The sequence below is a fragment of the Eretmochelys imbricata genome, chromosome 3 (genome assembly GCF_965152235.1).
Source record: "Eretmochelys imbricata isolate rEreImb1 chromosome 3, rEreImb1.hap1, whole genome shotgun sequence".
In the NCBI taxonomy this organism is placed as follows: domain Eukaryota; kingdom Metazoa; phylum Chordata; order Testudines; family Cheloniidae; genus Eretmochelys; species Eretmochelys imbricata.
This window is the reverse complement of record NC_135574.1, coordinates 80,810,303-80,835,546: the sequence shown is the minus strand read 5'-3', so window position 1 is coordinate 80,835,546 and position 25,244 is coordinate 80,810,303. Positions and strand designations below refer to the sequence as shown.

General features: G+C 42.1%; 1 protein-coding gene across 3 annotated transcripts in view; it reads left to right on the top strand.

The window, feature by feature from the left end:
- Window positions 1–25,244, top strand: part of PREP (prolyl endopeptidase) — a 164,489-nt gene that overhangs the window by 40,713 nt on the left and 98,532 nt on the right. For 2 of the 3 annotated variants that reach the window (XM_077812876.1, XM_077812878.1), the window contains exon 7: window positions 11,582–11,687. In XM_077812876.1, the coding sequence (XP_077669002.1) occupies window positions 11,582–11,687 (106 nt within the window). The remainder of the gene's footprint in view (window positions 1–11,581; window positions 11,688–25,244) is intronic. The other variant, XM_077812877.1, reaches the window with a different exon arrangement.

Below are 25,244 nucleotides of genomic sequence, written 5' to 3'. Positions count from 1 at the left end.
CTTCAAAAGAACAACAAATGCGTTGTCTTAATTAATACTGATCTTTGTGTATTATGGTGTATTTTTACAAACTACTGCAGCATATATTCCTGTAGCATCCAGATTCATATTTTCAAAGTTAAACAATAAGTTATGTATAGCCTTTCATAGCTGGTAGAGTTGAAGAATCACTGTGTATTAGGAAAGCAAGCCAAACAAAAATTTGAAACCAAACCATTGTTTCCCAGATTTGCCAATGCTGCATCTTATAACATCATATATTGTTCTCTAATGCATTAGACTTGGTCTCAGGACTGCCATGGGGAATGTATTCCAAAGGCTAGGTGTGTAAGGTGAAGCTTTGTTTGCACTAAACAATTTTTTCCTGAGACTTGCCATTGTTGCTACCAGTAGTGGAGCTGAACTTGTGATAGGAGTAGGTGAGGAAACTCTGTGGGCTGCTGGAAAATAAGTTACATACAGCCTGGGAGGGCTCCGCCAATGTAAAACAATGGGGTGTTTTAACAGTGAGATCCACCTACGTGGATATAGAATAAGAGGTGGCTCTCAAGGCCAGGTCCTAGACTATTCAGGGTTTAAACAACTTTTAGTGTACTCAAAGGCAAACAGGAAGAAAGTGCAACATGCACATGCCAGTGCTAGAGCTCCAGGATGGGGTGTGGGAGGGAGTTTGGGATGCAGGCTGTGGCCGGGCAGCACTTACCTCAGGCGGCTCCCGGAAGCGGCTGACATGTCTGGCTCCTAGGCAGAGGTGTCAGGGATCTCTGTGTGTTTGTCCATGGCTGCAGGCACTGCCCCTGCAACTCCCATTGGCCATGGTTCCCAGTTCCCTGCAGGGGTGGCGCTCAGGGCGGGAGAAGCGCACAGCGTCCCCGTGACCGCCCCTGCACCTAGGAGCTGGACATGCCGGCTGCTTCCAAGAGCTGCATGAAGCCAGGGCAGGCAGGGAGCCTACGTTAATCCCACTGCACTGCTGACTGGACTTTTAGCAGCCTGGTCAATGGTGCTCACCGGAGCCACCCAGGTCCCTTTTTGACTGGGTGTTCCGGTCGAAAACCGGACGCCTGGCAACCCTAATGACTGGGGGGGGGGTCCTAGGTGCTATAATGCAAATAGTTATGCAAATACTATGATAATGCAAATACTTATGATTTAATTACATTAACAAATTTTAGCCAAGCATTCATTTCAAGAATGTACCAGATCATTACCATAGAACCTCACTCCTGATGGGTCTTAGACTGTTACACAAAACATAGCATGTAGTGCAAAACAGTACTGATGTAATTTAAAAGGTGAAATAGTTTTGCTTTGTCCTTTCTGTTTGTCAGTTCAGCAACAGTCTCTTCCTCCTTCATGCCTGCACTCTTTCTTTTGGTAATAGTGCTGGAAAATAACTCACTGTTGCTGTTGATATCACTACGGTTGCTGAGCCCCTGAGTATTGGTACCATGCTCGGCGCAGCTGGATCTCTGTTGCCACCAACTCTTCCTTCTCCGGAAGGTCTAACCTTCCCCTGCCTGGTTTACAGGAACATTGAGTCCAGTTCCTAACTCAGCCACTTGGCTCCACTTGAGTGCTTTGTTGAGTTTGTTCTGTTTCATTAGGAATGCATTATGTGATAATGACCATTATCCTCTTTGGAATGCAAAGAAAGCTAGTGTTTGAGGAAGAGCAGCAGTTTGTAAAAATAATGATCAGGGTTTCTTAATGACTTCAGGGTGAGAATTATAACAGCATTAAAAATGTTTGGTGTTACAGGCAAAGTGAATGTATCTTCCCTCGGACACCAATGTGTTCTCTAATCCCTGAAGTTTTCTGCATCGAAATATTTATTTATTTTTTTCATAGCTTGTCAGGCAAAATAATTTCTGAACTGATTACTTTTCCCTTGTAGTAGTACAACTAGACAAGATGAAGGGGGGTAAATAGGCTTGCTGGCTTGTATAGGAGTAAAATACATAGTTGCTTGATACAATGTTGCAAACTCTAAGGGCTGTCATTTGTGAAATAAAGAGAAAGTAAGAATACATCCATCTGGAGTGTTGCTGCAGTAACTATCAAAGTGATTTTAAAAGCACTATTTGTACTGTTGATGAAATCTTGGGCACTATCAATACACTTGAAAAAAAATTTTTTTTTTTTGTTTCAGGTTAAAATCACTTTTATAGATGTTATAGCTGTGGAGAAATACATAAAGCCAAAAAAGTATGAAATTCTCAATCACTGGTAATTTGAAACACAAGATTGGATGATTTTCCAAAAGATCTATACTCCAGCCCCAACAGTAATTATTTTAGGGAAGTTCTGTGGCTTGTGTTATGCAGAAGGTCAGACTAGATGATCACAGTAGTCCCTGCTAGTCTTACAATCTATGCAAATCCTGCATTCTTCTTGTATTTTATTTTTTTTACACACACACACACACACACACACACACACACGCACATTATGTATGAAAATCTTGGTATTTTCTAAACAATACACCTGGATTGAACTCTGTGGCCCTTACATAACATTTTTTGATTAAATTCAGTTTTGCCAGTGGATATGATAAACCATAACTGCTATATGTATTGCATTCATAAAAGTCCATCCACTTCTTTGGATTACTAATATAACAACAGAACTAATCTTTTCCTCTAGCAAATAACGTGTAGCCTGTTGGAGAATATATTTCACTGATACTGAAAGTTTTGAGTTCAAATGTGTTTTTTCTCCTTAGATATTAATTCATCTGTGTTTCATGGGTGTTTCATGGGTAGTCTCATCTACCACGTAACTATCTTCCTATATAGGCAATATCTGTATTTCCAAGAAACAAAGTTAGTGTGAACAGAAGAAAACAAAACAAAATATCCACCAAATCCTAAATTAGAAAATGGAAAAACTCAGCCATCAAAAATATAATGGCAAGAGCAAACAAAATAAATGTCTACTTTTGTCAAAAGGTGGGGTGCAGAGGAATTTGTGTGTTTGGGTTTGGGGGGGGAGCCAGCCCCTTGCAGGGGAAAGAGGCAGGGCTCACTCAGGGGCAGCAAGCAGGATTGCAGTGAACAGCAACAGCCTCTTGCGGGGGCAGCAGGTAAGGTTCCTGCAACCCCAGCCTCTTGAGTGGGGCAGGATTCCAGCAACCTGAGCCTTGTGGGGGAAGGAGGGGCAGGCAGGGTTACAGTGACCTAAGCCTCACGTTGGGGCGGGGCGGAAGGGCAGGCAGGGTTCCAGTGACCCCAGCCTGGTGGCGGGGAGGGAGGGGGCCTGGGAACAGCCCCACATGGTGTCCCGTTTTTCCCTTTGGGAAATATGGTTACCCTAGTGATTGTGAATGCAGAAGAAAGGAAGTCACACCTGTTCAGTCCAGACAGAAATTGCTCATTTCATTTAAACCCTAATGAATTTTCCACCTTAATTCCAGTCTCTCTCTCTCGTGGATTAAGCCTAGCTTTCATCCAGGGCCTCCCTTGACAGACCCTACACAAATATTGAGTTAGATATTGACAGTGCAGTGTCATGTGTTAGTAAATGTGGCTGTCACTAAGGGTTTTAGGAGTACAAATCACATTGATAGACAATGGGATTTATGCCCCTAAACTTCTTAGGCCCTACTGCCTTTCAATAGGACTCCTGCTCCTAAAATCCTATTAGATGCTTTTGTTAAATCTCCCCCTTAATACTCATCAATGGGTTTTACTGCTTTGAACATCAGGAATTTTTACTGAGAAAAGTTTGCCTTGACCCGCAATCCAGAGCTCTCTCAGAAATTGCCAGGATCTTTTAATTTCCACTCAGACTGATAGAGGACACTGGGAAAATTTACCTCCAATTTAAAATCTTATATAAATTGTCACCTCTTACAGTGCGGACTCCCCTGATTGTACTTGTGTTTCAGCATAGGATTTGAACCCAGATCCTAGTGTGAAACTTAAACTTTGTGGGCTATCTGTGAGTTACTAATTGGTCTCTTTAACAAGATTTGGCCTCCTGAAGAAAATCCAAATGTGGGTGTGGAGAATGCTACTTCACTTTTTTTCTTTTGGAAATCACATCCAATTGGTTTACAACACAAATTGCCAATGGCATTTTGAGAAATGGATGTCTGCCTCTCCAGTAGAACATTTGTTAGCGTTTTAGTGTGCTGCAGCCAACAGTGTCTTGTCCTATTGCTGTTAAATTACTTTGGGTTACGGAACTCACTGATGTCACAGCAATTAGAGTGATGCAGACAGACCTAATTGGCATCCCACCAGCAATATGCTTTGGGAATTCCTGACTCAAACTAAACCTAAGCTGCTATCAGCTCTTCACCAGTCCATCTGGGAAATGCTGAAGGAAAATTCATTAGGTATGCTCAAATCTGCCGTCATCGGCGGTCCGAAATTACCCTTTCCAAAAAAAAAAATAAAATAGAAAATAACTTGTTCGCACCATTTTTTTATCAAGCATTAACTCACAACGTAACTTCAAAAAGTAGGCTGGTGTCAGTGACCCTGTTCTTGATTGAAGAATCACAAAGCACCCTATCACTGAGTCAAAAAAATTTAATTTAAATATACACTAGTCCTATTAATACCTTTATGATTCTCTGAAAAGAAGAGAGCCAAATATTAGGCAAACTAGTTTATATTCATTAAGGCAAACATTAAATATGTAAAATATGAGCAGTAATCAAAAGTGTATAATTTTTTGTTTCAGTTGACTGCAGTGCACTTGTCTGTTACACCTTAAACATGCTCATCTCTGCAACAGATAATTTTGATTTCCATCTCTCTATGTAACCTTGACTTGAAATGGATGAATTTACCTGCTGTGGATAAAGACAGCTTGAATTAATTCATCTGTTTCAGTGTACTGATGTTAATGCAAAAATAAAGCATGTTGCCCTTTGCTGTACCTCTCCCCCTCTATCTCCAAAGGTGTTGCAACCTGTTAGAGTAGAATCAAAGATGGGATTTAGATATTCTTAAACTTATTGTGTAGCATCAGTTGCAAATATTAACGATTCTTATATCGAAGAAAGGATTAACATATTTGATCAAGAAATGTAGGGCCACATGAAACTCTTCTGTCACAAAGAATCACATTTCATAACTACAGAGCAAAGTTTGCTTTAGATAAGAGATTCTCAACTGTGGTCGGTGGATAGTCCCTTCTCAGGTGCGCGCCCACACACGAGAGAATGGAGGGCCACCAACCTAATTAGTGGAGCCAGTAAGTTTAAGTGAACTTAAAGCAAAAAGGTTTTGTCTTACCTATGTTTACAGCAGTCTGTACTGGCTGAAAAGCCTTCTAGTCAGTACCACCTCTCTGCTAGTTCAATGATGCTTTATTTGTGTTTCGAGAGCTGCCGTGAGCAGAGATGTAGGGGGAGAGGGGTGATTTGGACGCCACTGTCTCTCATTCTTATACCACTTTCCCCTCGTTGAGGATTACCTCTAGCTGGGGTTCAGGCAATCTGTTTACACAGGAACACCCTTTCCCCCCTTTCCACTTTGTCAATATGTAAAGTCCTTGCTCACGTCCTTCTTTCTGCCAAAGAATGGCTGTTTAACTAGGTAATAGTCCTTTAAGACCTGGCTGGATGTTGGTCTGTCCTTTGTTTCTGAGAAACTGGTTTGGACCTGCTTTTCTTAAACTTGGAGCAGGTTATGGCAGTGATACATAATAGAATCTTATAACTTCACATAGAATGTTGATAAGCATATTGTACCAAGACAATAATATTCAGAAGATTGACATTTCAACTGATACCTCACAAGGCAGACTGCACAAAATGTATCATAGTCTTGTAAAAGTGGTGAACGTAATAGTGTAGACCATCACAATCGGTTTCTAATGTGACTTCCAATTCCAGTGATTTTTGGAAGACTAAAAGTGTACAACGGCTCACTTAAACAGGAAAACTTTAAATTGATTACTTCCCACCACAAAAGCTTTAGGCGAAGGACTAAATATAGTTTTTTCTTCCCACTGATCAAGTTAATAAATACATTTTCTCTGACTACATTGGTACATGTTACCATGTGTCAAAGCTGAATCCCCACTCTGGCACCTTGAGTGCAGGAAGTGGGGGCCTGCAAGGATTTTAAAAATTAATACTTGCACTCCAGACTTGTATTAAACTCCCAAGGTTACACCTTCTCTCTGACCTTGGCTTGGTAAACGCTGCCACCACCCAAATTCAAAAAAACCCCTTTGAACCCAGGAAGGAGCACTTGGGAATTCCTCCCTGTGGGGTACCTTCAAGCCCTTTTACCCCACCCTCCGGGGAAGACCTGAGAGAGAAAACAAAGGAAATTAGCTGTGGCTATCAGCTAATCAAACAACATGTACAAATCTCTTAGGACAACAAAAATCCAATCCTGTTCTTAAAAAAGGTAAATTTTATTAAAAACAAAAAGGGAAAAAATACATCTGGAACTTAGGCTTTTTGTTAGATCTTAAAAGAAACAATTACAAAAATTAGGCATCCAAAATAGCTTTCTTGGGGGTTCAGCTTAAAGATTACAAGCAAACAAAAGCATCTGGGGTTAGCACAGAGGAGATTCACAAGCCAAAATAAGAAATAAACCTGATAACGTCTTAACTAAAAATTCCCTATCCAAATTATTTCTTCTAGGTATGGAAAATACAGCAGCCCAGAGAACAACAGGCAAAGGGAAGGTTTCTTTCCCATTTTTTAAAAGTTCTAGCCTTCCCATTGGCTCTTTTGGTCAGGCACCCACTCCTTTTCTTTACCTGTGGGCTTGTTAACCCTTTTCAGGTAAAGCAAGCAGAGAACAGCTACCAAGAGGGATTTTATAGCTAACTGGCTGTCTGGTTGTCCATCAAAGGGAGCTACCCACCACTTTATTTATCACACCATAGCAACAGTTACCAGGAAACAGGACACCTATGAGAAGCCTGGATACAAAAGAGGACTTATTGGTGGCTTCAGTTATGCTTTCCCATTAGAGCAGCAAGTGTTGGAGGAGAAAGCCTCAGCTGGATATTATGATGCAGCTGTTGCTCCATAAGGTTGTAACAGAGTTCAGTTTTAATAGGAACTTTAAACCTTTATTTTGTGTAAATCTCATTGAAATGGCAAAAACTAAAACATAGAATGTAAACTTTGAGGTCTACTTAAGTTTTTCATGTTCGTTTGATGAAAAATGAATTCATAGAATAATAAGAGTTCAAAAATTTCTTCTGTGGGTGACTTTGCTTCTTGTAACATTTTAGCCATCCTGGAAAATCTATGTGCCAACTTGAATGAGTTCATTTTTAATATGAGGGCAAATCTGCTGTGGTGCAAGTGATGTCACTCGCTCCCAGAGATGCTAAAAATACACCTACAACCCTTCACTAATTCTCCCTACAGCCTAAAGCAAAGTTTCCTGAGCTGGTAAAGGAGCCCAAATTTCACCTCTGAGTTCTGTTTAAATTCCAGTGCTATTCATGCTACCATTATTAGCTAAGGCCATGAACCCCCACCTAGAAGACAGTTAGGTAACAGCTGCTGACCACTTCTCCCTGCTCTACCTGCTTTTTATTTATTTATTTATTTATTTATTTATTTATTTATTTTAATTTATTTTAAACACATTTGGCAGAGAGCTTTTGCAATATCATGGCAGACACAGAATGTAGGTCTCTAATGTGACAAACACCAGTCTTACCCGCTGCACCACACTGTCTGTCTTTCAGAGTGATCCAACCAGTTTGGTTCACCATGTATTGTCTGTAACTACTAAAAACCACACTCCTCTCCCAGAGTCAGTGATAGAATCTAGGATTCCTGGTCACTGATCGTCTGCTGCTGACTAGTTAATAGTTGTGTAACCCACTAGAAAAGTGTGTGTCCAGGAAGAGGCTCCAGTCTCTGCTCTGCTTAGTGAATAGCAATTATTCCTGTAACTCTAAAGTCGGAATCGAAAAATCAAGGGGTTCAAACCCTGCTGCTGATCTGAGGGGATGGTGTGGTTGAATGTGAGTCTCTCAGTGAAAAGACCTCTTTAATACAGGTTTTGCACTGAAATTTGTATGATGATATGTAAATTATTGTGTGACTTGCCAAATACACATTTCAGTAATATGTCATACATTTTGCTTTGGGTAAACCAGGTTGGGGTGGGGTGTATATATGGTGTCCCTCACTAATCTATAGCGGATCTGTCCTCATCTTGGGAACCTGCCTTTTTTGCACAAGGTTTAAAGACTCATGCTTTTAGTTCTGGAGGTCATCAGTTTAATTCCCAATGTTGGCTGAGATGGCAGATGTACACTTGCTAATGCAGGGCATCTGCATGTTTATAGATGAAGAGACATGCTTGTACGATGCATCTGAAGAAGTGAGTTTTTTACCCACGAAAGCTTATGCCCAAATAAATCTGTTAGTCTTTAAGGTCCACTGGACTCCTTGCTGTTTTTGTGGATACAGACTAACACGGCTACCCCACTGATGCTTGTATACTTGAAGTTTGGCATGGGGTGCCCAGAGGAAGGATCAGCACAATAAGCAGAACTGCTTGTATAATAGAGGCACATGCCTCTTGTTTCTGCTGCAGCTTCTGTCTGTATCCAATTTCCACAAGTCCATGAAAGGCTATGGAGTGTTGTGGGAAGTGAGTCTTGACAGAATCAACTTCACAGAGGTTCTTTCCAGCTGACAAGTTATGTTGCTAATTCTAAACACAGAAGATTGCTCTTGATGGACCTTTTTTGCCCAGTAACTTTTAAACAGGGATAATCTTCTCTCTATCCCATGGTTATGGCCATGTTCAGCCCTTCTTAAAATATCTTTCCTGATTCACTATCTTATTACAATTCAAGTTTCTCCTTCTTAAATCAGTCTCTGTATCAAGTGACTAGAGGTTAACTAATGTAATGCTGATTTTTTTTTTTTTTTAAAAAAGGCTCCAGAGGCCATCCTGGCAATTACAGGCCAGTAAGCCTAACTTCAGTATGTGGCAGATTGGTAGAAACTATAGCAAAGAACAGAATTATCAGACACATAGATGACCATGATATGTTGGGAAGAGTTAACATGGTTTTTTTATAGAAAAATCATGCTTCCTCTAATCTGTTAGAATTCTTTGAGGGGGTCAACAAGCATGTGGATAAGGGTGATCAAGTGGATATGATGTACTTGGATTTTCAGAAAGCCTTTGGCACAGTTCCTCATCAAACTCTCTTAAGCAAAGTAGGCTATCATGGGATAAGAGGGAAGGTCCTCTCATGGATCAGTAACTGGATAAGAGATAAGAAACAAAGGGTAGGAATACAGAGTTTTCACAGTGGAGAGGTAAATAGCAGGGTCCAAGGATCTGTACTGGGACCAGTGTGTTCAACATATTGATAAACAATCTGGAAAAAGGGGTGAACAGTGAGGTGGTAAAGTTTGCAGATGATACAAAATTACTCAAAATCCAAAGCAGACTGCAGAGTTATGGAGGGATCTCTCAAAACTGGGTGACTGGGCAACAAAATGGCAGATGAAATTCATAGTTGATAAATGCAAAGTAATGCACATTGGAAAAAATACCAACTATACATACAAAGTGATTAAGTTCTAAATTAGCTGTTACTACTCAAAAAAGAGATCTTGGAGTCATCGTGGATAGTTGTCTGAAAACATTTGCTCAGTGTGGCGTGGCAGTCAAAAAAGCTCACAAAATTAGGAAGCATTAGGAAAGAGGTAATAAGACAAAAAATATAATGCCACTATAAAAATCCGTGGGATGCCCACATCTTGAATATTGCATGCAGTTCTCGTCACCACTTCTCAAAAAATGTATGTTATAATTGGAAAAGGTACAGAGAATGGCAACAGAAATGAAAAGGTGTATGGAATGACTTCCATACTAGGAGAGATTAAAGAGAGTGGGACTGTTTAGCTTAGAAAAGAGACAACTAAGAGGGATATAATAGAGATCTATAAAACCTTGAATAGAGAAGTGTTATTTGCCTCTTCTGATAACACAAGAATCAGGGGTCACCAAATTAAATTAATAGGCAGCAAGTTTAAAACAAACAAAAGGAAGTACTATTTCACACAATGCACAGTCAGCCTGTGGAACTTATTGCCAGAGGATGTTGTGAAGGCCAAAAGTATAACTTTGTTCAAAAAAGAACAACAGGGAATGGCTCAGTTGATAATTGCCCTCTTCTGCTCTCTTCTGAAGCATCTGGCACTAGCCACTGTCAGAAGACAGGATACTGGGCTAGATGAACCATTGGTCTGACCCAATATGGCCATTCTTATGTTCTTCTTTATACCTAGCTCTCGTCTTCCTTTCTGCTCTTACCTCCTTAAATTCTTCCTCACCATGCTCTCTTTTCTCAACGCATACCGCTCATGCTGAGGCTCTCCCTGTGACCTTTACTCATGATCACCTCCATGCCTGCTTTTATCCTGCGCACTCTTCCTAGAACTCCCTTGTGGACCATGTCTACCTTGCCTTCTCCCTGTCCTTCCTAAGTCCATTTTAAAAACCCCCTTCTTCAAGGCTCCCCATAGCTTCTTTTGTGTGTATATACATACACACACACACACACACGTGTGTACGTACGTACGTGAATGTGTGTACGTACTTGTATATCTAATGCTTTCATATATACTAAATATATAAATCCTTTTCACTTCCATCCAGATGTGAGCATTAGCCTACCAAGCAACAGAAATATCATATTTGTCCTCATTCTTCCCTCTACTGTCTTTCTACCTTTTTTGTTATTCTCGTCTAAAGTTTTCATTTCCTCTCTATGTTGAGTTTCAAGCAAGCTGATGGAGCAGTAATGAGAAAGCACTCATTGACTGTGAGGTGTATATTCTGTGGCTATGTGGAGGGCATCTGCCTCCTGTCCCATCAAACAAGTGCCTTTCAAGAGCACCAAAACTTGTTTGTTTAAAGTGTAAGATTATATATTCAATGAAAGGTGCAGATCTTATACCTAGAAGATATGGTTGCATGCTTTAATATTTAAAGTCTGTTAGAAACTGAACTCAGTATCTGCAGACTTGCCTTTTAATTTTTTTAATAAGATGAGTCGTCGGTCTCCCATCTTTATTTAAGGTGCCACAAGGACTCCTTTTCTTTTTGCATCTTTATTGTGTTTGGGAAGCTAACCCTGATGGTGTATTAGCACAGATGACTATGAGAAGATGAAGTGTAGAGAGGAGAGTGTAAATGAGTGAATACTACCAAGGACAGTCATGGCTAGACTTTAACAAAAATAAGCCCAGCATTCTTTGTCTTTTCCATTATGTCTCTGTTGTAGTTCGAACGTTCTATAACCAGTATAAAGCTACTGGATCCTATACTGTCAGTAGAAAATGAGGACACAACAGAAGTATCTATTCTTGTTCAAATAGCACATATTAAACAGCCTTTCTTTTCAGTAAAAAAAACAAAAAAAAAATCCCATCACATTTTAATTGTGAATTTTATGTGCTAGTCTTACTTCCTAGTAAAGTTTTAAAAAAAAAATTGTTCCTTTTTAAATAATTATCTTGAATGTCTTAAATGTACATGTCACTGATTTTCCTATTCAGAAGTATCTCTCAAAATAATGTGTTGTCCTCATTTTCTGTCATTTCTTGCAGGTATCTGATGATGGTCGGTATGTCTTACTATCCATACGAGAAGGATGTGATCCAGTGAACAGGCTGTGGTACTGTGATCTACAAAAGGAATCAAATGGTATAACAGGTAATTTTTTCTTTTTCTTTCATCCTTCCCTTCTTTAGGTTGTTTTTCTATATCATCTACATAAAAAGATACATAGCTAACATTCAGCTTCTTCTGCTTAACATCAAGGACGGTCATCATGTATACATCCCATTTTTGATTTATATGTCTAAAAGGATGATATGCATGAATGTATGTTTAATGTTTATGATTTGGTTTTACAGACTAACTTTTTTTTCCAGTGTTTAAAGACGATTGGAATATTTCTTCATGCCAGAATTCTGTGGTGCATTTAAACTCAGACTATCATGTTCATTTTCAAAAGTGCCTGACTTGGATATAACTTAGATTTTCTTTGTACATTATCAGTAAAAGAGTGAAATATTTTAATTCTTTAGACCTGTAGGTATAGTCACAAAAAATTTACTTTGTAGTATTGTTTCATCTCCAAAGGTAATTTTAATAATTGTTACTCCATCAGAACTTCGAATATAGTTATATGCATTACTGTTCTAAGGGATAGTTCTCATACATTATAGCTGGATTAACATAGTTATTGTTTATGTAATAGCAGACTTATTTATCTTACTTTCTAACCACACAAATGAGGTGTAAAAAGGGCACAGTATGTCCCTGTGCTTTTTATGCCCATTGTGTGTGTAGCTGTAAGGTCTAATATCTCCATGTTGGTAGTTTTATTGACCGGTATTTTTGATACTTCCAGAGCATTAGGCTAGAGAAATCTCCTCATAATACGCTCTCTGCTCAGAGCATAACAGGCACATCTTTGCTCTGTTGGATTCTTGTTGTGTTGAATTAGAAATTTAATGACAAACTGAATAAAATCTACAACAGCTGCCACATCAAATGTCAGAGAGTAAGGAAAATTGCATTCGTGCATGTAAACAGAGTACTAGGGGGATATTGTGGTGATTGGTACTGTTCAGAAACAACGGTGCATGGGATGGATTTTGATTTTGGTTCCTTAGTTACTGCGATTGTTACCCGGGGTTCTTTCAACCCAAAGCTCTTGGTAACTTTTACTCTGTGAGAGATAGTGTCAGGAAATAAATCGGGGAAGACACGGCGGTCCGACTGATAGATGGCTGGAACAAATAGGACAACACGAGTGCTTTCGCTTAAAGCTAAACTTTACTTAGTCTCAAGCACTTATACACACGTCTGCAACAGGTTAGTAAAACACCCCCAACCCTTGATAATTACCAAAGCTGAGTGTGGCTCTCGAGTGGCACAGCGGCAGCCCGTCTGCTAGTGGGGAACACAAGATGCATCCAGAGGGAGAGTCCAGTTCTGAAGAGTCCCCCTACCTCAAACTTTCCCCCCTTATTTATACATTAGTAATAGAATGACATGTCCCTTAAAGAAAACTTGTTAAGCAAGCAGTTCCAATGGGCAGGCAAGAGGTTCCTTCTGATTATCGATTAACCAGGTGTGGGTTTTTCCAGAGTTTGCAGCCTTGAGGCCCCAATAGACATTCCTGGGGGCACATCCTGCTCTTCTAAGATGCATGTATCAGCAACTTCAACACAATTCTTATCAGGAAGGACAGGGGGTCAAGCTGCCCTTTCTGTGGCACCCAAAACCCCCCCTCCCCTCCTGCCTTGGTTAAGCTAAGCCTGCTGACTTGGCTGCTTTTAGCAATAAGCCATAGTGATTTCAGGCACTTTACTGGTTTGCCAAAGTCTCCCCGCACACGACTACTATGCTATATGATTCCTGGGACATCCCTTAATTGACGCACATGTTGTTCAGCTTAACTGGTAAACAAAACTGAGTCATTTGAACTTTGAGTATTGCTGGAATTTGTTCCACTTTGGATACTTCATGTGCTTGTGCTAAACAATGCTAAGGTAAATGGGGTAGTTAACTCTTAACAGCTCCTTTCCAAGAGGAATACTCACTTAAAATGTGGGCACTCTTTCTGGAAGCAATGCGTTCTAACTGCTGTCAGTGTGCCCTTGTAATACTGTTTTGGACAGCTTAGTAACTGTTTAATGAGCTCTTATAGTTGTGGTAACTATAGGATAGCAGGCCCAATGAAAACAAAGTGGAACAGCACAGAAAGGTTCTTTAGAAACATAAAGACAATGTAGAAGACTCTGAAAATGAAAGTGTTGGGTATAGTGGAGACAGATATTTTGCTAAATAGAAAACCGTATGGTTTGTCATTTGAGCTCAAGAAGCTGAAGACGGAGGGATACTGAAACTACATGCAAAACACCTTTCTTTCTCTCCCCCACATCATCCCTCCCACCACAAATGAATCTAACACACAGCTTACAGAGAGTACTGCTGTGGCATCTCAGAAGACCACATGGGCTAATGAAGTCTGTGTTATGTATAGCTAAGGCCACAATTTAGTCATGGAGGTCACAGAAGTAATGGAATCTGTGACTTCTAGTGACGTCAGCCTGCGGTGGTTGGGAGCTGCTGGGTCCCCCACCTCCAGCAGGGGCAGGGAGCTGCGGGGTACCCTGGTGCCTCTGGCAGCCCCTGGAGATCCAAGCTGTTGTGAGCAGCGGGGGAATCCCTGAGCCCCCACCGGCAGAGGACCCCTGAGCCCCTGGCTGCAGTTGGGAGACACCCTGAGCCCCCGGCGGTGGTGGAGGAACCCCTGAGCTCCGAGGGAATCCCTGAGCCGCAGCCGGCAGGGAACCCCTGAGCCACGGGTGAAGAAACCCCCGAGCTCCCAGTTCATAGAGGAACCCTGAGCTCCTGGCAGTGGCGGGGGAATCCCCAAGCCCTTGCCCGCAGAGGAACCCTGGGCCACAGGCAGGGGAACCCTGAGCTCCCGGTGGGGGAATTCCTGAGGCCCTAGTTGTCGCAGGCGAGGGGGGAATCCCTCAGCCCCGGGAGGGGAACCCCACAGTTTCCTCAGCAGCAGCGGCTGGGTACCCCGCAGCTCCCAGTGGACATGGGAAGCGGGAGCATCCACAACTTCCGGACCCCACAGGCAGCAGGGGACTCCCAGAGCTGCAGGTGGCAGGGGTACTCCCCAGCTGCTGCAAGCAGCTCCTAGCCCTGCACAGCTACCCCGCTTCAGGTGGTTTGGGGATCAGCAGATCCCCATTTTGTCAGGTATATTTTTAGTAAAAGTCAGGGACAGTACAAGGCTTCCTGTGAAATTTTTTTTTTCCAGTGACCTGTCTGTGACTTTTACTAAAAATGTACATGACAAAATCTTAGCCTTATGTATAGCTCAGTGTGAAGTAAAACTTACATATACTGAAGTTTAACCGTTTATAGCCTCTTCCTTAGAGTCAGGTTGAACACATGCTTACATGCTAGCAATAACATATATAATCCTGCTTTGCTTGACTAAGTTACAAGATATAAAAATAACAATTTAAAAAACTCATAAATGAGAACTTCTAGAATAATAAAAGTATCATTTGTTAATGGGGGTCACAGTAATTGTGCATGCTGAGTGTGCCCTATTCTCACTAAACCTGCTTGAACCTGACTACCACAATGTTGCAGGGACTTCCATTCCTTTCATGTTAGTTTCTGGGGAGAGGCAGGATTTGAAAATGCTACTTTTCCTCTGGATTAGTGCTGCAATACTGATATGAAGCAGTAGCAAGCTTTATACCAGCTTTGGGAATACTATTTGAGTCCTAATCATCCTCTTGCTTTTTATTCTGACTGTATCACTTCACTCCTGTAATCACCATGCTGGCGTCTGTTTCTCCTTGTCAAGTCTAAGGTCCTGTCTACGCTGGCAAGTTTCTTCTCAATATAGCAGCTTTCTGCGTTGTAGCTCCCGAGGTGTACACACTGCTGTGCCACTTTATGCACAGATACTGCGCAGTTGCAGCGCTGTAAAAAAACCCACCCCAACGAGAGGCATACACCTGTCTGCGCTGGGGTACAGCGCCGCAGTGCCAGTGTAGACACCCTGGTCGATTACAGGGTGCAATTGGCCTCCGGGAGGCGTCCCACAATGCCTGTTCTCACCTCTCTGGTCATCGGTTTGAACTCTACTGCCCTGCCTTCAGGTGGCCAACCGTCATTCCCGCCCCGTACATTCCTTTGGAATTTTGAAAGTCCCCTTTCTGTTTGCTTGTTGACATGGGCAGTGGTCTCAGTGCATCTTTCCAGGTGACCATGCCTGCTTCACTCACCAGGCGATCCCTCACTTGGAGCAATACCGAGCTGTTGGACCTCATCAGCATTTGGGGAGAGGAGGCTGTCCAGTCCCAGCTGTGCTCCAACTGTAGGAATTATTATACCTATGGACAGATTTCACGATGCATGACAGAAGGGGGCCATGACTGGGACACACTGCAGTGCAGGGTCAAAGTGAAAAAGCTGCGGAACGCCTACCATAAGGTGGGGGAGGCAAACCACTGCTCCGATGCTGCGCCCACAAGCTGTCGGTTCTACAAAGAGCTGGATGCAGTACACGGTAGCAACCCCACCTCCACTGCAAAGGCCACTGTGGATTCTTTGGTGGATCGTGTGCCAGTAGAGAGTGGACGGAGCCAGGAGGAGGAGGAAATCTTGGACGAGGATGTGGAGTGGGAAGGGGACCCAAAGGCAGAGGATGACTAGGAGGTCAGAGATGCATGCAGCCAGGAGCTCTTTTCTACCCGGAGGAGGCTAGCCAGTCACAGCTGTTGGAGCTTGGTGAAGCGCAAACAGGAGAAGAGGCCCCTGGTAAGTGGCTTTGATTTTTGTGAATCACTGAAGTGAGTTGTTGGGGGCAGGAGGGTTGCAGGAAATAGGCTTGTGTTTGTATGATGTGCGGACCACCATATACCTAGTCTGAGCGGCAGAATAGGCTGTTGATTGACTCCCTCACTTCACGGGAATCTACCTCAGATCTCCATGAAACTCTCATGCAGATACTGGGGAATCTGCTGCTGCAGGTTCTTTTGCAGAGCTGCTTTGTTTCTTGTCCCATTAACGGTAACTTTCCTGCACCACTCTGCCGTCACAGGAGGGGGCGGGAGGGGGACCATTGCTGCACACAGACAAGCCGCATAAGGGCCAGGGTGGAAGCCACAGTCTTGAAGACCCTCCCTTGATTCCCTGCTCACCTCAGCAGCGAGAGATCTTCCGTAATGGACACAGTACCCGCTGCACTCCAAAGGAGAAGGTTGGATATAATCCCTAGACATACACAAATCTGTAACCATCCTGGGACGTCCCCATCCCCCACAGTGCAATCACCACATGCTTCTCCAAGGACAGGGCAGCTCTCGTTCTCATGCCTTTGCACCGTGGGACTGGGGCGAGCTCATCACACAGTCCCATGAATGTGGCTTTCCTCATCTGAAACTTCTACAGCCAATGCTCGTTATCCCAGACGTGCATGACTATGTGATCCCACCACTCAGTGCTTGTTTCCCAAGCCCAAAAGCTGCGTTCTACTGTGGTCAGCTTCTCCGTGCCTGCCGCAAGCAATCTCGTGTCGTAGCTACTAAGCGTGGCAAGATCAATGTCACACTCCTCTTGCCTTTGTAGTTTAAGGAATAACTCCACTGCTACTTGTGACGTGTTAGTCCAAGCGAGCAGCATACTGGTCAACAATTGGGGATCCATTCCTGCATACCGAAGAGGCAGGGCATGCAGTACACAAACTGTTGAAAGATGGCGCCAAATGTGGACAGAAGCACAGGAATTGCTGGGATGCGAAGCAATGCATCACGGGGCATTGGGACAGAAGCCGGGATGCCCCGCGACCCTCCCTCCGCCTTTCCATAAGTCTTAGCGGCAGAAGAGGAAGAGATGCTTTATGAGAGAGCTGCCTAGAGTGCAGCTCTGAATACCGCTCTGAATACCACTGCAAGTGCCACAAGAGTGAACATGCTCTTGCGCAGGCAGCTTACGGTGTGAACACACAACAGCAGTTTCCCTTCAGGGCTCTCTGAGCGGTGCTGTAACTGTTGGCGCTTTAACTCTGCCAGTGTAGACATATCCATAGCTGCTTGTTCTTACTTTGAAGACTCTGCATAGCTTTGCATCTCCCTCCCTTCTTATGCAGCCTTGTCTTAATTGTATTGCTCCTCCAATCCTTCCACTTCATCAGTGCTGCCAGTCTCAGCACCCCAGTTGTCCTCTTCTGAAAATTGTTCCTGCGCTTTTCCCCATGCTGCCTGTGCCCCGTAGTATGCTCTACCTGAGCTGACCAGGAAGGCTACTACTGCTGCCTTCTCATTGAAATTCCTTTCTAAAACCTCCCTCTGCTGTGATGTGTACACACAATTAAGCAGGTAAAGATTAGCTAGAGAGGGAGTAGCAATTGGTCATTATAGAAGGACAGTCTGCCCCTTTAAAGGGCTAGCATGCCTTGGGCCAGTCAGCTCTGTTCAGTGAGCCTTGCCCTACCCCACTAGGGATGGATGGGTGTAGGACCAAAGGAGGAAAGCCCGGCAGTTGAAGGCTGACTGGGGAGGAGAACAGATGGGCTGCTCCAACATGTGGCAAGAAGCCAGGCTTAAGCAAGGAACTGGCAGAAGACCACAGCCTGCCAGACGCCTTTGGAAGGATGGGAGACCTGACCCAGATGGTGGTTTAACTGGAGCCCAGGAGCTTGTAGTTAGACAGTGGGAGTCCACCTATAAGGAAGAGGGCTGAAATCTGACTGCAGCAGGACCAAGGACTCTCTTGTTTTGATGTTATGTTAGACTTGGACTAACAGATTCTGTTAACCCAGAAGGGGTTGAACACTTTAAAGTGCAAACACATGTCTTAACAAAACCTTAATATTGTATATTGTAAGGCATGTTCCTTCATTTACTGAATGTAATGCTTTTCTACTTTGAGCATCCCAGCAGGACTGAGCCTATATTTATTAAAGTATCTATATATTAAAAATATACAATATTCAGAGCAGGGGGACTCCCCCGCCAGCTAAGCAGAATCTCCAGCCTGCTTCTTTGAATGTTATCCTGATCCCTGAGTAAGTAATGTACAATGTAGTATGTTAATGTTTTACTGTAACTTTAAGTTAATAAAAAAATTGAAATTAAATATATATATAAACACGCACAACATTTGCTGTCCTCTGAATCAGTGGCTGTTTTAATGAGATAATTTGCATATTTTTATCATCTCAGTCACTTCATGCTTAAGTTCCTTCAGGACTCTTGGATGTATACCATCTGGGTTAGTGACTTATTGCTTTTTAAATTATCCTTGCTGCAGAATCTCCTTCTGGCACCTCAGTCTCTTGAGAGTAGCTCATCTTTATTACCAGGGAAAAAAAAGCAGGTCAGAGATAAATATCTTCCCCAACATCCTTGGTGGTGAGTGAAGACTGCTGTGGAGGGGAAAAAGAGCTTCTCAGCAACATTATTACCTTCTTCAATTGCTCCTTTTAACCCCTGGTGATCCAGCAAATCCACCAGTTGTTTTGCAAGCTTTGTGCTTCTCATGGATTTAGAAAATCTTAAATTTCAGAAATGTCTTTAGACTTCATATTCAGAGTGTTAAATCATTCTGTCAGTATTTTTGTAGGGCAGAGAGGTTAGATAGTAGTATTTCAAGTGATCTCCATAATCTATAAGGATTTTTCTGCCTGTAACTAAAACTAAATTCTAGAATACACAATGGATGAAATTCTGACCTCATTGAAGTTGATCGCAAAACTTCCACTCACTTCAGTGGGGCCAAAATTTCACCTTTTTTCTATACCCTTCAAGTTGGAACACTGAATGGCAAGGATCTGAAAAGGAGTATTGGTAGATGTTAGTCTGTAGTGAACATAAGCTTATGCAAATAGCCTTTAAGGTATGAGAGAGAGATGATTCCCAAAGTAATTCATATTAAACAAGTTTATAGATCACTTTGTTTACAACCCTGTATGTACTACTTTGACGTTTTACAATCTACAAACTTAGTTGCAAATATGTTTACATGAACTATTTTAACTCTTTTCTTTGAATATTTGCTTTCTAAATAACTTTTTAGAGTTGAAAATCTAGAAGTTATGCCATGTGGTAAAGAATAATTATTTGAAACTAAAGAAATCAAGTGCTAAAGTGCTTTGAAATTCAGTATGTCAAGCTGTGAGAGAGAATTTGCTGTCTTTGCTTTTATGGCACACTACAGAAATACCAAGAACTGATTCTAATCTATGATTGATCTCTACAAAACCTGTTTTAAATATAATTAATTTAAAGTTACCTTAATTAATTTTTATTCATAGTGGTGTCCAATATGGTGAACATTTATGCTGGCTTTTCCTCCTTTTCCTAGGACAGGAAATACTCACATTCTTGAGCCATGTGTGGCAATTCTGTTTCAGCAGTAGATGTTCCGATAGTCAGGAGATATGATCATCACCAGTGGGTTTGTTTATCTTTTGGTATACTGAGCGCCTTGTCGAGCTAATTGTAGTGCTGTCACTGTTTCTTTGGACTTGATGATAAATGCAGCCTTCACGTCCTGAGTTCTTCACAAATGGTTATGAAGAAATATCATGAAGTTTAGTCAGCATGTTAGAATTTGAGGCTTAAATGACACTATCATGGATTGTAGTCTGTACAGACACTTTGGTAAAACATGTCATTTGTAAACCCCCACAATTACAGAGAAATCTTCTCTTCACAAGGTGAAGAAACTTAGCTTTCATTAGGACCTAACTTGAGAAATCTTTCCAAAACGTATGATTCAGAGAAGATAACCCATAGGCATTGATTTTTTTAGGAATACATTGTGTTGATTCATTGTAAGTTGAAATGATTTTGGAAAAGAGTTTCCTGTTACAGATTATTTTGGGGTGCCACAGTGAAGTAAAAAAGAATACTTATTTTGTGAATAAAAACAAAAATTCACAGATGCTTTGACTGAGATTCTCAGTTCCTTAAACATCTCTGATTAAAATATTCCTTAGCCCTCTTGTTATTGGCAGCTGAAATAGCCAAAAACCCTGGCGAAAGGTTGGTGCTGCCGTCTGGGTGGAGCAGGCATGGCTGCTTAAGTGGAAGTTGAGGCAGGGGTAAATTCAAGGCATGTCTTTTCTCTGCAGCGCTGTTTTCTTCTAAAGCTGTGAAAAAACTCCGCAAGGGGAAATCCTGCAGAAAATCTGGGGGCTGGGGGTGGAAACAACAAATACAGCCACAAATTCAAATTCAAATGAGTATCTACAGAACATCCGTGTTATTTCAGGTTTGTTTAACTCATTTCTTCATATTTAATGTACTTCAAATATTGTAATCACTTTCTTGTAGTGTTTATAACAAGTCATGTTAGTTTCCTTCAAAGTAGTATCTCAAAAATATGAATGGCTAACTTCTTGCATGCACAATTTTATTACAGTGAGGCATGCTATTTGCAACTCCTTTGTAACTGCTTGCTTACTATATTATCATTCAGTATCTAGTCCAGTGTGATTGACTGTGTAGGTGAAGTATCCAAGGCTATCTTAATTAATAAAACTAGGAATAATATGTAAAAGTAGAGGTCGCACTCATTCTTCATTTCTGTTACGTTAGTGCCTCAGGACCCCCACAAGAGATCTAACTGTAAAGGCATTGTACAAACATCTCAGTCTTTCTTTCCCCAAAGAGCTCCTAGCCTAAGATCTGCAGGAACCTTAAATAAGCCAAATATGAATGGCAACTTAGAGAATGTAGCTTCTTGAAAAAAATTCAACTTCCCCAAAAAGTACTCAGTTTTTCTTTTATTCAGTTTATACCTGTGACAGGGTTGGGGGGACCCCATCTAGTGCAGGGCTAGTGTACCCCATCTCCCTTAAGGTGTAGGAGTAGGGTATAAATCAGCTGCATCTCCGTAACCAGAGTGAATATGCTTGCCTCTGTTAGCGAGGCAATGAGGTCTAATGGTCAAAGTCAATGTATTAGCCCTGCTCCACCAGGCCACAAGGCCTGGGGACCAAAGTCACTGTGTCCACTCCTCTTAGCAGGGCAGGGTGGCATAGGGGCCAGAGTCAATAGGTTCGCCCCTCTTAGCAGGGCAGTAGGGCCACATCTGAAGTCAATTAGAACTGCCTCAGTTTGCAGGGCAGTAAGGGCTAGTGATGAAAGTCAAAGAATTCACCCCCATTCGCAGGGCAGTATGGCCCAGTGGCTCCAGTCAATGGATTCACCCCCATTGGCAGGAAAGTACGGCCAAGTGCCTTCAGTCGGGGTAGGGGGCCACCACACCCAGAAAAGGGGGTAAGGGCAATCTCGGCCCTCCCTCTTCACCGGGCCCCAGCAGTGGCGCATGTCACTGTGTCAGCAGGCTGTCTCAATACTCTGGTTCACCAACCAGGCCACTATTTGTTTCCCCTGGGCTGCTTCTTATTGTGTTTCTCACCGCTGTGGTCTGAGCATCTCGGCTGTCTCTGGATTCCACAGGCTGTGCTGTCTCCAGCAACTTTGGACACTGCAGGGCCTCTGTAGGTAGCCTGATGTCTGCCTGGGTTGTGGCATCTCTGGTTCCACTGGCCTCTAGCTTCAGCTGATCCTTGGCTGGAGCCTGCCGTACGCGTCCTTCCTCTCCAGCAGTCAGCCCCAACTGACCTGAGCTGCTCCCTTTTATACTGGTGCATTTGGAGTTGAGGGGGCGTGGCTTCCTCAGTCCACAATGTAGGGTTAACCCCTCCCAGTCCAGTATGGAGCAAGTGTGCCCCATCACAATACCATATAAAGCAATTTCTCTTAGCCACTGCACTAGCAAAAATGCCATCAACAGTTCCCTGCAATGAAGAGGAAACAAGTATGAAAATACCTGATTTTTCTTTTCCTGAGCTCTGAAATAATTAATTTTTTGTGGCAGATTGTCTTAAATCAGTATTAACCGAATTGGATCGGTATTAACCAGTATAGAGGACTCTGTATTGCACAGTGTATAGAGTTGCAGGTTTTTATTAGAATTTATTTCCTTCTCTACCTGACTGATTTATTCAAACAATTAAAAGTCCAATAATTATATTCTCTTTGCTGAAGAAGAGCACAATAACCAGCTTTCTCTATATTTAACCTGTATTAAGGATTTTTAATTACGATTTGGTTTTGTCAGTCCCAAAATGTTGCTTTTATTTTATAGGAGGTGAACAATTCAAATTGAAAAACAGCAGATGGTAGGGGGCAGTAAGGGAAGAAAATATGATCTGTTTAGCCTCTTCAATAAATAACGTGATACACTTTCACAATGCGCCTCTTTAATCAATGCTGGTCTTCAGAACTGACAAAACTCCATTTATCAGAGTAATTGGACACTCTTAAACTAATAACTTTCCTGAATGAAATAATAAATTTTGAACAGCTTTTATGTAAGATTCCACAGACAAGCTATGTGATTAATGGTGGTCAAGTTTCATATGTTAAGAATTACAGAGATTTGAGTGACTGTCTTGCCTTGCCTCCCCCCTTTCCCCCAAAATCCATAGGGGCAACTTGTAGCTATGCCCAGTACCTTATGCTATGTCTGCCAATAAAGAGTACAAGGCCCAGTAAATTTAATGCACTTTGGTTCTTTCCGCTATTACTAAATAAAAGGCCCAGCATGGAACTTCCTTCCCAAGGGAGGGGATAATCTGGCATTGAGCTACCTTTGTGCCCTCCCAGTCCTGGGCTGCAGAAGTTCCTGGCGTAATTGAGAGAGTCCTAAGGGCCTGTCTGAGTCACGGCAGCCTTTCTGGGCTGTGGGGCTGCTAGGAATCTCTACAATGTTGTGTGTGTTGCAGTCCTACCCCGGCATATGCTGCACACCCGGTCTTGTGATGGCATCTTTGGGTGTTAGCTTTGCTGCTGTCATCCACAGTGCCTGTACCAGGGGAAATCCTCCCCCAGCTGTAGACTTTTCGGGCCTCTTTAAGCTACTCTGGCTTATTTACCCATTGAAAAGGGTCGGGAACAGAGAGTGAGGAACTTGCCTCAGAAATTTAAGTGAAACTTACCTTGCTATGATAAGTACAGTCACAAAATGGAATCTCCGGAAACAAGGATCATAATGGAAGTGTTAGTATAATAGCAATGGCTATAATATGTCATTTGTACATTAAGGCTGTATTTGCTAAGGAAGGAAAGAGTTATACGCATGAGCAGTTCTCCATCTCTCTCTCAGTATGTACTAGTATACACATGCCTACATTATAGGCACAGCAGGTGGAGTTTGAAAAGCAGTCACTTGGAATAAATGTTGGAATATCACCTCAGCCCGTGTCATACTAGTGTGTGTGGATGCCGGGGGAGGGAAAGCCAGTACAAATCCTTAGTTTGCTTATGGTCTCTAAGTTGATTATCTTATAATGGAATACGGTTTGGGTGCACTTTTTGTTTGCATGGAGAATTGTGATGCTCCATTGTTGCCTTCTTTGGTGCCATGATGGTTTGCCAAAAATTGAGAAATTAAAATACTGTTTAAAAAATTGAATCAGGTATCATCTGTAGCTGTGTCATTTCATGAATGTTTTGCTAGCTTTGGTGACTGACAGAAAATGTAATAATTCCAAGTGTCTTTCCTTTGAGTCCGTCCATATTAGAAACACTTATTTAAATGCTGACAGAGAAAATACCACTATTACCAAGTGTTTGATACCACGGCTACAAAATAAAAATGATTAATAAGGAAAAACTTTTTAAAGGGTTGTTCATGATTTCTTTGGAAAGGCGCTTTCTCTTTAAAGAAGAAGAAGAATGCTCTTGTGTTTAAAAGACCCTGTTGGACTGGATGGGGGGAGGGAGAGGCCTCAGGAGATCTGGATTTAATTCTCAAGCACTGCTGCAGACTTTCTGTATGAACTTGGGCATATCACTTAATAGCTCTATCTCAGTTCTCCATCTATAATATGGGGATATAATAATCCTCCTCTCTCCTTTGGCTCTTGTCTACTTAGATTGTAAGCCCTTTAGGTAAGGGCTGTCTGCTGTTGTGTGTTTGTACAGTACCTGGCACAATGAGATACTACATTTGATTGGTGTCTGTTGGCACTACTGTATTCTCTGAATTATAATTTGAATTACAGTGGTTGGAAATAAGATGTCACTTTCAATCATAAAGTCAAAACTGAACAGATGTCAGTAATATTCATTTCCAACAACTGACCAGTCACAGGTTTCCACAAAGCTCCTTAATGAGCTATTAAAATGTTTACTGTGATCGTCTGCTCCTGAAAACAGTAGCAGTGTAACTTGCACTGAAATTAACAGTGTGTTAGACAAAGGTGTGCTCAGAGCTTAAATTAGTTCTGACCATTCACACAACATAAATTATATCTTGTAGGCCTGGCTGGGCATTAGTAACCTGACATAAATAAGACCTCATTTCTTAGTGGGCATGATTGGGAAGGTAACTGGAAGGTTGAGTTGTAAAAAGGGACTTAATAAGAAGTGTGTTGAGTCAGGATGTCTGTGCTAGCTAAGATAAGCAAGAACACCTTGGTATTAGGGTCAATGGACAAGATATACCTGGAGTGTAAAGATCAGGTTATACGTGAACAACACATGCTGTTCAGGGTTTGGTTCCTGAAAAGTAACCAAGCCAGTCATGAAGTGTATGATGCAATGTACAGTGAAGCATGCATGTGTGTTAGTGCTAGCTAATTAGTGCTCACTTTGGATGTGCGGTACGCCCTACGCTTGCCCTCTATGCTTGAGTCTG